The sequence below is a fragment of the Azolla caroliniana genome, unplaced genomic scaffold, assembly GCF_043228905.1.
Source record: "Azolla caroliniana isolate FFs.n. ecotype wild unplaced genomic scaffold, voAzoCaro1.0.p SCAF_13, whole genome shotgun sequence".
Taxonomy (NCBI): Eukaryota; Viridiplantae; Streptophyta; class Polypodiopsida; order Salviniales; family Salviniaceae; genus Azolla; species Azolla caroliniana.
In genome coordinates this window covers 4,346,275-4,359,724 of record NW_028230448.1, presented here as the reverse complement: position 1 = coordinate 4,359,724, position 13,450 = coordinate 4,346,275, and the positions used below count along the sequence as shown (strand labels likewise).

The 13,450-nt window shown below is 36.5% G+C and overlaps 2 protein-coding genes across 2 annotated transcripts; one reads left to right on the top strand and one right to left on the bottom strand.

The window, feature by feature from the left end:
• Positions 1-387: 387 nt before the first annotated feature.
• LOC147855988 (purple acid phosphatase 2-like) lies at positions 388-4,040 on the top strand. The gene is made up of 9 exons (XM_087329737.1): positions 388-436; positions 512-727; positions 1,266-1,466; positions 1,560-1,671; positions 2,505-2,728; positions 2,831-2,969; positions 3,057-3,277; positions 3,459-3,577; positions 3,681-4,040. Exons 1-9 carry the CDS (start codon positions 428-430, stop codon positions 3,850-3,852), a joined length of 1,413 nt encoding a protein of 470 aa, XP_087185863.1. The 5' UTR covers positions 388-427; the 3' UTR covers positions 3,853-4,040.
• A 3,731-nt stretch (positions 4,041-7,771) lies between these two features.
• On the bottom strand, positions 7,772-12,350 carry LOC147855987 (uncharacterized). The gene is made up of 2 exons (XM_087329731.1): positions 11,871-12,350; positions 7,772-8,202 (listed from the first exon to the last, which is right to left on the bottom strand). The coding sequence occupies exons 1-2, from the start codon at positions 12,293-12,295 to the stop codon at positions 7,968-7,970; spliced, it is 660 nt and encodes a 219-aa protein (XP_087185857.1). The 5' UTR covers positions 12,296-12,350; the 3' UTR covers positions 7,772-7,967.
• Positions 12,351-13,450: the final 1,100 nt, after the last annotated feature.

Here is a 13,450-nt window from a genome sequence, read left to right as displayed (position 1 = left end):
TTCCTTATATTATTTGAGTAATGATATAGTCGATTCATTCCCTTTCCTCTCTATTGAGGGTTAATTGAGGGCATTTGGAGAAATATAAAAAAATTAGAGTTGAAATGAAGTCGAATATATTATCCACAACTCAAGGATTTTAAATCGAATTTGGAATATACGGTATGAATTTTCTTAAAGTCTATGTCATTCGTAAACCATGATCTAAATACGCTTTTATAATATAACTTTGGCATAGTCTTCGCTTCTATGTGGAAATTAAATTAATAAGAGTTTGCATTTCTAAGTATATTCCATGAATAACTCATATATATGCTCTCCAATTCAAATGGAAATAAATAAATGAATTAAGTAATACTTTGATGTGATATCTATTTATAAGTGACACCCTCACTCATTATGACAACTTGTCCATCATCTTCTTCTTATGCATAAGGTAAGATCTTCTTTTTTGAGAGTGGGAGAGGGATATTTTGTTGACGTTCTATTTATAATCCATTTCGTGCAATAGGTTTCAGGGACAACTATAGGTATGACAAGCATTGCGAACCTTAATCTTGTTGTGGCCATGTTTAATGTAATATTATTGGTCTCTACTTTCACACTATGCATCAACGGTGGAGTGACAAGCTCAAAGATCGAACGCAAATTAGAAGTATATCCTGGGGACATGCCCTTGGATAGTGATGTTTTCAAAGTGCCCAATGGCTACAATGCTCCACAACAGGCAACAAATCTTGAGTTCTTAATGTTATAATGCATTGTTGCGTGTAAATATTTATAATTTGCTTTCTTACACAAAAAACTTGAACATTTGGAGCTTATCATTCATTCGTATACTTTTGTATTCTTTCATGGCGTGTTGCTACACTTGGTCATATTACTGGACCTCATTGAATTGTAGCTAGATTTTTGTGTTTGGATGGGTAGAGATAATATTCTTGTCATCAAGCAAAACAAATTTTGTAATTAGAACATAACCATTATGTTGATTATAGATAATAAGATCCATATCAGATAAGCATGGACATTTTGTTTGTGGAAAACCTTCTCTATCACATACTAAATCATGTTGTTTTCTTCCTTCATGAATGAACATATCCCATTTTTTGCTCATTTAATAGTTTTCACAATATGGCCTCCCATCATAATGAACATACCGAATTCAATTTGTAGAACCTACATACACTCCTAAATCATAATGAACAAAACTTTCCTACAATGTGGCAATGCGATAATATCAAAGTGAATTTTTTCGGATGTAGGTGCATATCACACAAGGAGATCACATTGGAGAAGCAGTCTATATATCATGGATTACACCTTCAAAACCCGGATCTAATCTTGTCCAATATGGTCTCAACTCTGGAAAGTACTCTAAGAGTAAAAAAGCTGACGTCCTAACATACACATATTACAACTACACATCTGGGTTTATTCATCATTGTAGAATTGATAACCTCAAGGTGTGTACATATACATATAAACTTAGGTGATTACTAAGATATAGATATTCTTAACAGTTTTTTGTTTAATGTTTGCTTATACTGTTTTTGCAGCCTAACACCAAATATTACTACAAACTAGGGGAGGGAGCCTCTGCTCGAGAGTTTTCGTTTCAGACACCTCCACCAATTGGACCCGATGTTCCCTACACTTTTGGAATAATTGGTACTATGAAATGGAAACTATTTATTAGAAACTTCATTGGTGAAATGTGATAAATTATCTTAAGTCCTATTTATTTTCATTCATTTTGTTTTCTCGTTCTCTAAAATTTGATGGGGTTCTTGCCTTTAGTAGAATGACATAATAAACTAAACTTATTAAATAGTCCCCATGTGCATAGGATGATCAAGGACTATCATCAAGTAAGAATAATTCCCATATACAAGATAGTATACTAGTGGTCGGGGTTCAAGTGTTAAATAATTGATGTCTGAATGCTATAGTTACTAAAATAACCCCAAAAAGTGAGGACAATCCTTCCACTCATTTAAGAGAAAATCAATTTGAAAATATAGAGCATTAACAAGCTATATTCCATGAAACCCAAACCATTTGAAGATATGTTGCATGAAAACTAGAACATTAACAACCTACATTGCATGTATCATGATGGTCTCGATTCATCACTTCTTGAATAAAAACAAACCTCAATCTAGATGGTCCATCTCTTTGAGATATTGGGCATTATGTTTACAATTGACATTATCTAAGGTATGCGATGATGGATTGGAAACACTAAAGAGTATTGACACAATGCCAAATTAGAAATGTTTGGATATTGAAGATATGATACTGCAAGCATGCAATAAAGATTGTGATGAATAATTTGAACATCATGATTGACTTTGGGAAAGATCTTATAATTAATTCATGTGTTGACATTGATATAGTCATGATAAAACATGGAATTTTCAAACTAATTACAAAATATATCACTTTTGCTATTCAATTCTTGTTCTCATTTATGGTAATTACTCAAATGATTGTTTAAATAGGTGACCTTGGACAAACATTTGATTCCAATAGAACACTTGACCGCTACGTGCGAGGAAAAGGTCAAACACTTCTATTTGTAGGTGACTTTTCCTATGCTGACACTTATCCTTTCCATGACCACAACCGATGGGATACATGGGGCCGCTTTGTTGAACGAAGCACAGCTTACCAACCTTGGATTTGGACGGCAGGCAACCATGAGATTGATCTTCTCTTTGATGTGGTTAGTTTGATATCATTGATTACATACCTACTCTCTCTCTCTCTCTCTTTGAGTAAAGTCTAGATGACATGTCACTCTTTTCAATTTCATTTTATCCATTAGGGAGAGAATACGCCATTCAAGGTATATTTGAACCGCTATCGTGTGCCCTATAAAGCCTCAAATAGTACATCACAATTGTGGTACTCCATCAAGAGAGCATCAGCCCATATTATCGTTCTTTCTTCTTACTCGGCATTCGGTAAGTACACTCTATTATTCTAGTTTCACTTTCTCGGGGAAAGTTGATTAAGGCAACACTCACATTCTTGAGCTCATATTTGTATAGGAAAATATACTCCTCAATATGTATGGCTAAAGAAGGAACTGAGCTCTGTTGATAGGACAAAGACTCCATGGCTTATTGTTTTGATGCATTCACCCTTGTACAATAGCAATGAGGATCATTATATGGAGGGTGAAACCATGCGAGTTCAATTTGAATCATGGTTCGTGCAAGCTAAGGTTGACATTGTGTTCGCCGGCCATTGTCATGCATATGAAAGATCAGTAAGTATAACCTTAGATATTCTTTTATGCTTTTGTTTTGATTTTACATTCAGAGAGTTTGTTAGGCAAAATATCGAGAATAATACTACAACTATTCCCTAGGTAAGGACAACACATTGCAAGACTAAATTTCTAGGTATTTGAATTGGATATTAACTAATTATTTAAATGTTGTGTTTAGTATCGCTTCTCCAACATAAATTACAACATTACTAATGGGATGTGTACCCCACAACCTAACCCATCTGCACCAGTTTATGTAGTCCTTGGAGATGGTGGTGCCGACGGTCTCTCTGACAAGTAATCTTGTGCTTTGGAATATGTTTCTTTGCCACAAAAGGTCTTCTTTCGATATAAAATATTACTTTTGTGATGCATGAGTTATTGTGTGCTTTTTTAATAGGTTCACAGAGCCTCAACCCGCATATTCCGCATATCGCGAAGCTAGCTATGGGCATGGCCTTCTTGACATAAAGAATAGGACACATGCATATTATTCTTGGCACCGCAATCAAGACAACCTAGGTGTCGCAGCAGATTCTCTTTGGCTCTCTAACCAATATTGGAAATCTTAAGAATTCACATTTCATAACTCACAAAACATTTCGCGCAATGCCACATAGCAATCTTGTATGCTACATCAACATAACAAAATTTGTATTAGTGCTTAAGCTGCATGCAAATACATGCTATAAATAATCTTTCTTTTGGTTTTTGGTTGATCATATGTAATTCTATCAATAAATTTATAATGCATTGCAAAGATATTCATCTTTACTTATATTGAATGAAACATAATCATTCTCTTGTGCCATGTTATGGAAATGATTGGTTGTTTGGACTACACTAAACCCTGGCATCCCACATTGTGGCTATACCAATGTGCCAAGAATCTTGTAGAATGAAATCAAACAAAAGGTTCGAATATAAAAATTAATTAACTTAATTAAGAACGGATTTACCTTTCAACATCATCGTACACTCAAATCGGGTTAAGATTTACTCTACACGTCATAACATTTTGTTAATATTATCATATAACCTAGTCAAGATTTTCATAAATGAGATGAAAGAGCAACTCCATAATTGATTTCAAAACCATTAAATGTTTATCTAAACAAGAAACATTACGAAATTAGAAATTCTTGTCATCACTAAGATAAACTTGCCCAGTGGCATTGCCCCTTCAAATGTCTCAATACCCTTGGGATCAATTATGATGTAGGGCATTGCATTTGTCCAACAATTAAGAAGTTGTGTTCGCATCATAGAAACACAATTATAACTGGAGAGGAATGAGCATAAGATATCCTAAGAAGAAAATTACAACTGACCCAAAGACAACTAATTTGGAAACGCAATTATGCTAGTATTCGTTGATGGAAAACAATTAGAAGAGAATTTTAACACTAGGAACGAGAAGATATAGTCATAGTTATTGAACCCATTGTGTCCATAGTTTATAAGAGGATAAAATAACTAGGAGAAAGATGAATAGAATGTGAGTTGACATGGAGAGAGACAATCGTAAACTAGAGAATATGCTCTTCATGCTAGTTACATGGTTAGCGTAGTATCCTTAATCTCGTTTTTGCTCATGTGATCAAGAAAAGGCCAACTTCACTTTTATTTTTTGGTCAAGGTCACAATCAACCAAGAGGTTTCAAGACTGACTTGCCTCTACTATTGGGCCAACCATCGTCCTTTTTGTCTTGCTTCTTTTCCAATCATGTCCCTTTTATCATTTATTCCTCCTTATCATTATTATTTACTATATTGGTGAAGTAGCGAAGCTCACAACTAGTCGTTCCACCAAATTGGTACATTGTGGTCCTCATATACTTCGTTTTGCCCCTCGTTCTTTAAATTAGTGTATGATTGTTTGCTTCATTTGTTTTGAAAATCTTTCAAATGACCACATTTTAGCCTATTTGGTTGCAAACCTATTGTCCTTTTTTTATTAACTGGATTTGGTACCCACTTAAATTAGCATTCTAGGACTTCTTCACTCGTTTTGCTTGTCATTTTGTTCTTGAAGCATAGAGGAGGACAGGACACAAGACAATAACACAACTAGGTTTAAAATATACTTTGCTTAGGTGCTTCATCATTGTTCGATCAAAATATTAGTTTACAGTGACTTGCAAATTTGCTCACCCATAATGTTTTGTTGCCTCATGTTTAACATTGATGATGCTTGCACATTTCATGAGAATTAAAGAGATATTGAAAAGCGTTTTTACTTGACAAATTCCATGGCATCTACATAGGTGTGTCTAATATCTTACAACTCAAATCAATCATGATTTCAAGCAAATGTAATCCCTTCAAGCTTTGTTTTAGGAACTTAAATGTGTTAAATGTTTACCGGATTTCATTTTTTGTTAGTCATAAGGTCTACAACTCTAATGATTATTGTCTCAATAGTACTTAAATGAGCACACGTTGATGGGCTCCTACTCTTTAAATGATTATTGTCTTAATGTACTTAGATGAGTACATTTTGAAGTCCCACTTACTGTTTGTAATCGGGGTCCTTAAATACAACAAACTTGATAATCATAAAAGCTAAGCCTTTGAGTAGAGTTATGTGAGAGAGCTATTTTGAGAATTTGAAGGGAGAGTGCTTGAGATATCTAAAATATCTACTTTATTCATGCACAAGCATTTCTTGTTCATTAAGTAGATTATTAACTTTAGCATAGATGTGCTCCAAGGACTATGTGTCCACATACAAGACTCTAAACCCTAAACGTTATAAGATAACCAATCAATCAAGTAATATCATTTGTTATGAACAACATGATTTGGAATAAATATTGAATCTACATCAAGTTCAAGAATGGACAAAGAAATTAACAAGCTAACTTGGGTTCGCACATTGCATTGTAAAATGTAGACATGATCCCCAATTTGGCACACAAATTTTTGTAGTGAAGATTCTTGACAATGTGGATTTGCACTAGCTTGAGTGAGTCTTACGCATCAAGTAAGTTCTATGAAAGCTTTGCCTGAATCCCTCGAAGTTGAACTAGATTTGTAGAGATTTTGGAATGCTCAAGCATTGTCCAAAGAGGGTGATGAAATGTATTTGCAAAGAACAAAGTATATTTGATAGAAGATGTATTCTATTATTTGCAAAGAGTGTAATGAATTATTGTGATGACATGTATTAGCCCAATCATCTTGTTGGTAATTTATGAAGCCACGGTTTAATTGTCACTTTTGGATGATAGCTAGAAGACTGTTTACGGGAGACGCCTGTTTGAGCTTTTGTTTTCAAATTTGTGAAACGAAATGAAATATAATCTTCATAGAGAGAAGGAAATGTGCAATCTTAGTTAATCAATGAATTATATAACAATTGCATTGAAAACATTTGAAAAGGGCAAGTCGATAAGGAAATCCAAGGAAATAGATTTCCATGGACTTTCAGAATCCGCATATTCATAAAAGTGCCAATTTTGTTTGGCCAAGAATTCTTTTGTTCTCTTTAACTATGTAAATATATAATTGACACCCAAATATTCAAAGGTAGCTTACATTTAGTTTGTTTTTAGTTCACGCTTAAATAGTGTGAGGACTTGTAATGTGGTAGTCAATATGTAGATGGTTTTTGGAGATAGTTGAACGTGCTCTTGATTTCGTGTCAAAATACTATAAGGCACGCCCCTTTGTTAGAATCGTAATTAACATTATGCAAAAATAAAGAGGAAATACAAAAGGAAGGGCAATAGTCCACCTATTGCTTACACAATTGAGCTAAATTTGATCAACATGAATAATTTTTTCGTTGTATGTAATCAATGTTGCAAATTAATTCCACACCAATACCGCAATAAATACTTGAACGTCATGCATTTAACAATCACCATATAATTAGTTACAAAATGGTTTACTCGTTATCCAATCTTATCAATATGTTGTGTCCAAAGCACATGAAAACATATCTATGGGTGAAATACTGAATCCAAATCATGCATCGAACGATAACCATCTTTAGAAGATAATAGAACAGTGCGAGAGTACAATTATCATGGGTTTGAATAGGTTCACACAAACACACATAGGAAACACTCATTTGTTGGGCCAAATTACTCTAATATCTACAATTGCCAGTCTCAAGAGTTCCTCTCTACCTGAAAGTACAATTGTATACATGTAAAAACATCATCGTTTAACAATTAATGTGGATACATCTATCAATCATAGATAAAAGACAGTTATACAAGTATCATGCATTCATTAATATTGTGTATATACATAATAATTGTTGTATGTGCATTGCATACTCGTCCATGTAGTTATATACAGCAGATCAGCTCTATAATCTAATGAAACTGCTTTAATAGATACCGCCTGCGCCTGCATGTAAGATAAATGTCTCCCAACACTGCAAGCCAAATTTGCGTGTTCTAGCAAGGAACCATGTCACTTGGAAGAGAACCAATAAATATGTGATCGACTTTCACCAATGACAAAACAGTACATTTTGAAAGCAGTACGTTGCACCAAAATATTAGGTTTGCTAAATACCACATCAAAATCTAGAAGCCCTTCAAAGACTCTGCTCTATGTGAACTTATTGGTGGTACTTACAAAAAGAGCCTTTATGTCAGAAAACTATTCAAACATCTGAAAAAGTAACTGTTAAGTCTGTGTTACAAGCTTTTATTTCACCCATATATATTTATTTGCTCCACCAAATGGCAAAGTCCTTGCGTCTACCAATTTTCTTCTGTAACTGCAACAAGCCATATAACAATGCTTCTGCAGTTGGAGGGCAACCAGGAACATAAATATCCACTGGTACGATGCGATCACAACCACGAACCACAGCGTAAGAGTAGTGATAATAACCCCCTCCATTTGCACAGCTTCCCATCGAAATCACCCAACGTGGTTCCGGCATCTGATCATACACCCTGATGCCAAATTCAATGCAAAACTTTAAAAATCAAAGGAATTTTACCAAATATACCTCTCATTTTGAAAAGTACACTATCTTTACTGCATTTAAGATTGATATACATTTTGAAGTTTTAATATGTGGTTTATGAGTATATTTGGCGGTTGCATTTCGGCCTTTTACATGGGCCCAGAAGACGAAGAAACAGAGGTAACTGAAATGCTGCAACTTTTTCATATATAAAAAAACATATTCACGAGTTAATGCGGATATAAAGCCACATTGAAGATTTAATTACATTTCAACTACACTTGTGGATTGCTCCAAATAGCCAATTAAACCAAATGCATGTGATACTTTTTTACCATTGCTCCAAAATGCTATGTTTGAAGGTGATCAACTAACCCAACCTCATGGAGGTAATTTGCACGTTTTGCATGAACAGCATGCTCCAAACAATAAGAAGCCAAACAATGTTCAAATTGAAAATGAGCAACCAAACATTGCTGATAATATAATGTGGTTGAAAATGAGCAACCAAACATTGATGATGATAATGCTGATTTACAGGTCATTAATCAATATGATGTTAACATAAAATTAGAGGGAGAACAAGCCTCTTCTAAGTCCCTATATGGCTGATTAACACCCTTATGGACAGCAAACTCACATTTCCTCTTTAAGGTAAACCCCTGGTCAGCCAATCCACATGTTGAATTGCATTATGTCCATCCTGCTCTTATTGTTGAATTTTGTGATGAGGAGTCACTCTCTCTTGAGAATGCATTAGCATATGACCATTGGGTTGAAGCCATGAAATCAGAACTTGAGTGTATTTATAAGGATACCACTTGGGAGTTATGTGATCTACCTAAAGGTAGAAAAGCAATTGCCATGAAGTAGATTTACAAAGTCGAGCATAATGCGGATGGTAATAATCATTTTAAAGTGAGACTTGTAGCAGAAGGCCGTTCCCAAAAGGAGGGGATAGACTGTGAATAAACCTCCACCCCCAGTTCAAGGATGGCCACAATCACAGAGCTATAGCTGCTACAGCCACAAATATAGGATGGAAGGTTCACCAATTGAACATAAAACCGCCTTCTTAAATGGAGATTTAGAAGAAGAGGTTTATGTAACTCAACCTCCTAGTTTTTCTCATTAAAGGTGCAGAAACTTGTGAGATATTTGAAGATTTGGATGACTTGAAGCAAGCACCTAGAGTTTGGAATGGAAAGATCCATGATCATCCTCTTCAACTCAGTTTTGTGAACAGCCCAACTGAAAGCACTCTCTATGTCCGAAAGGATGGTGAAAAATTACTAATTCTTCTGCTTCGTGTTAATGATTTGCTAATCACAGGACCTAATGAGCAAGTAATTGCAGATTTCAAGGCTGATATTAGTAAGACATTTGAATTTACAGATCTTGGTAATCTCGATTACTTCCGCAGCATTCAATTCATTACCATTGAGGGGGCATTTTCTTGAGTCAACAAAAGTACATCAAGAAGCTCCTACAATGGTTCAGTTTTGAAGAGTGCAAATCAATCTCCACTCCTGTAGAAACAAGTTCCAGATTCTCATATCAAGTCAAACGAGAACCAGCTGGTGTACTCTTATACAAGCAAGCTGTAGGTTGTTCGATATTTTTGTGCAACACTCAACCTGACATTCAATTTGCAGTCTCACAATTAAGCAGGTTTATGCACAGCCCTGGAACAAAACGTTAGCAAGCAACCAAGTAGGTTTTCCATAACCTCGAAGGCACTACGATTCAACCTCTTCGATGGAAAGGCAATTCGTCCATGTTAACAGCACAATTGCACTTGCTTCATGATCGGCAATTCTTGTATTTCCTGACTCAGCAAGAAACCACCTAGAGTGGCCACATGAAGTTGTGGAGTTGAATATAGAGCAGCATTCAGTGGTACAGTAGAGTGTGTTAGACTTAGGAGATTATTGTCTGATTTGTCACTTGAGCAACCATCTCCTAGTTGTATATTTAGAGATAGTCAAAGTGTCTTGGCTATTGCAAGGGATCCCATCTTCCATCTATGTACAAAACACATTGAGGTGCATTATTGTTATGTGAGAGAGCCGTTCCAATCTATGTACCAACTCATGAAAATGTTGCAGACATTTTTACGAAGGCTCTATCCAAAGAAAAGTTTCAATATTTTCACAACGGATTGGGCATTCTTCCAACACCTGGACAGTGACGACGTTCAAGTTCACATCTTTCACTTAGAGGAGGGTTTGTTACACTTAATGTGTATTCTATGAAAATTTTGGTGCGAACATAGTTAGAATTGCATGAACCTAGTTAGGTGACTGTTGAGTTTCCAGCTACCTGTAGATATTGATTATATAAACCATTCTACAACTTTGTAATCACAAACTCGTTTTTCCTGATCAGCTGATTTTTCCTCTAAGTCTTTCTAAAGTGATCTTCCTGTGTGGCAGTTAGTTTAAGATCCCTGCATGTTCCTATACATCCCACTCTAGTCAGATTGCCCTGAGACGACATCCTTTGTGGGAAATGGACACAAGTCATCAACATCATCTTTTTCTGTCTCAAAGCTCATATTGCTCTCAGAAACAGGATTTCAGTGCCCTGGGCCTCCATCCTCAATGACTCTACCCAGCTACATTGATACTTGCGTCTCACTTGGCATACAATATATGATTGGGCAGATCCACAACTGAACACCCCATCAATTGCAAATGGAGACAAGGAGATATAGTGTTCTGGAACCAAAAGACCTTCGATGCCAGTTATGCTCTATAGAAGACAAGCCATAAGAACAGTTTGGAAGCAAAAGACCTTCGCCGCCAGTTATGCACTCTAGAAGTGACGCCAGAGGAACAGTCTGAAATCAAAAGACCTTTGGGGCCAGTTATGGTCTCTAAAAGGCAAACCAGAGGAACACTGCACATGACATCGTCTTGTCATCTTATGAGATCAGATGAAGGTGCCATTATCATTTGAAGGATGGTTTTGATAAACCAACATGAACTCGAAGGACAAAATTCATTGGAGACTCTTCTTCATAAAACTTCAACATTGAAAGAAACTCTATTATTGTTTGTTGCAAAAGGCCTATGCCACGTTATTGTAGTCCTTTTGCACTATGACACCCCTCGCTCTCTCTCTTTGGTCTTAAAGGTCATTTTGATTGTAACCTCTTTTCACCTGGAGATCAAGGATGAGGAGCATCCCACACTACAGTGAGAAACATTCAGTCGGTCCAATACAGTGCTTCCCAGCAAAACATTTCAACTGTCATACACACTAACTCCCACCCCTTACGAGCATATACATGATCTCTACTCACGCCTAGAGAGACCTTAAAAAAAAAAAAAAGCGCCATATTTTGCTACATCTTCTATACCAACAAAAATAAAGAGACTCCCTTGTACTGCTTGTTTTGGGGTTCCGTAGGTCATGTTTCCAGCCCTCCAAGGAGATGGAACATATCATCCATCTGCCTTGAATATTCATCAAACATTCGAGCTGCTTACTAACCGACCCCCCATACACATAACATGAAAATGTTTCACTTTGGGTCCATAGACCATATTTTTTAGAACAGCAGGGATAAACAAAATCTATCCATCTACCACTAGAGCGTGAGCAGAGCAGAGCAGAGCAGAGCAGAGAGGATGAAAGAGGTGCTCTTACTTGCGCAAAGCAGGGGCCATCTTGTTGGTGAGAGTTCCGGCAACAATCATGCAATCGGATTGGCGGGGGCTGGGTCTGAAGATGATACCGAAGCGGTCAAGGTCATAACGGGCGGCGCCCGTGTGCATCATCTCCACGGCGCAGCAAGCGAGGCCAAAGGTCATGGGCCAGATGGAACCTTTCCTCGCCCAATTCATCAGTGCGTCGACTTTGGAGATCACGAAATCTGCAGGCTTGGAGACGCTGGGAGAAACAGGGCTAGTGTTGGAAGCGGAGGTAACATCGATTGAAGAAGAAGAAGAAGAAGAAGAAGAAGAAGCCATGGCTGGGGAGAGCGAGTGGAGAAGACGGGGTTCTATCTTCACGGCGGTGGCAGGGGCCGCCGAAGCCAGTCGGGCTGCTCGAGGGAGCAACGAAGAAGCCATGGATGGAAGATCGATTCGATGGGAACAGGGCAGGCAAAGGAGACAAGACAGACAGCAGAGAAGAAGAAGAAGAAGAAGACACGTACGTATGGTATGGTATGGTATGGTATGGTATGTATGCGCATGTATGTATGTATGTATGTATGTGTGTATGCATGTACATATACACGTGTATGTATGTATAAATACATATATTGTATGCGTATGTATGGATTTATATGATGCCATGTATATAAGGGAGATTATGTACATATAGCATATGTATGCATGTGTGTGTGTGTGTGTGGATGCATGTATACACGTGTATGTATGTATAAATACATATATTGTATGCATATGTATGGATTTATATGATGCCATGTATATAAGGGAGATCATGTACATATAGCATATGTATGCATGTGTGTGTGTATGCATGTACATATACACGTGTATGTATGTATAAATACATATATTGTATGCATATGTATGGATTTATATGATGCCATGTATATAAGGGAGATCATGTACATATAGCATATGTATGCATGTGTGTGTGTGTGTATGCATGTACATATACACGTGTATGTATGTATAAATACATATATTGTATGCATATGTATGGATTTATATGATGCCATGTATATAAGGGAGATCATGTACATATAGCATATGTATGCATGTACACATAGAACGTAATATTCGTGTTCGTGGAAGCATTCAAACGTTTGAAAACGTTTGGAAACGAACACGTTTGAAAAGGGAAAAATACGTGTTCCTTTTTTTTTATTACTTTTTTTACTCTTTTTCTAATTTTTTTACTCTTTTCTTACTTTGTTTTTGGCTATGGCGATCTTCTTTAGAACTATTTAGGTTAAACTCTATTTTATCTTATTTTTATTTTTACTTTCGATGAATGGGTAAATATCCCATTTTTGTTGTTCACCTTTTGTCTCATGGGCCAATTTTGGCCTTAGAAGACGTTAATATATCTTTCTTTCTTCTTTCTTTACAACGATTCTACCGCCAGGCCATGGATGCAATGCTCCATGGCTTTTGCTACATCTCAGCCTCCTCAGTATAATTCATGGGGAGCGATGTGGAACTCTAGGAAGTAGGTGTAGCTCATGATCGTGGAGAGGATGAGGGAGGAGATCCTTAGAGCTAGGGACATGC

Coding starts and splice junctions, on each gene's coding strand:
- LOC147855987 (XM_087329731.1), bottom strand. CDS start 12,295: ATGGCTTCTTCGTTGCTCCCTCGAGCAGCCCGACTGGCTTCGGCGGCC. Junction 8,203..11,870: donor ATGGCCCCTGCTTTGCGCAA/GTAAGAGCACCT, acceptor ATTTGGCATCAG/GGTGTATGATCAGATGCCGG.
- LOC147855988 (XM_087329737.1), top strand. Junction 728..1,265: donor GCTACAATGCTCCACAACAG/GCAACAAATCTT, acceptor TTTCGGATGTAG/GTGCATATCACACAAGGAGA. Junction 1,672..2,504: donor CTACACTTTTGGAATAATTG/GTACTATGAAAT, acceptor TTGTTTAAATAG/GTGACCTTGGACAAACATTT.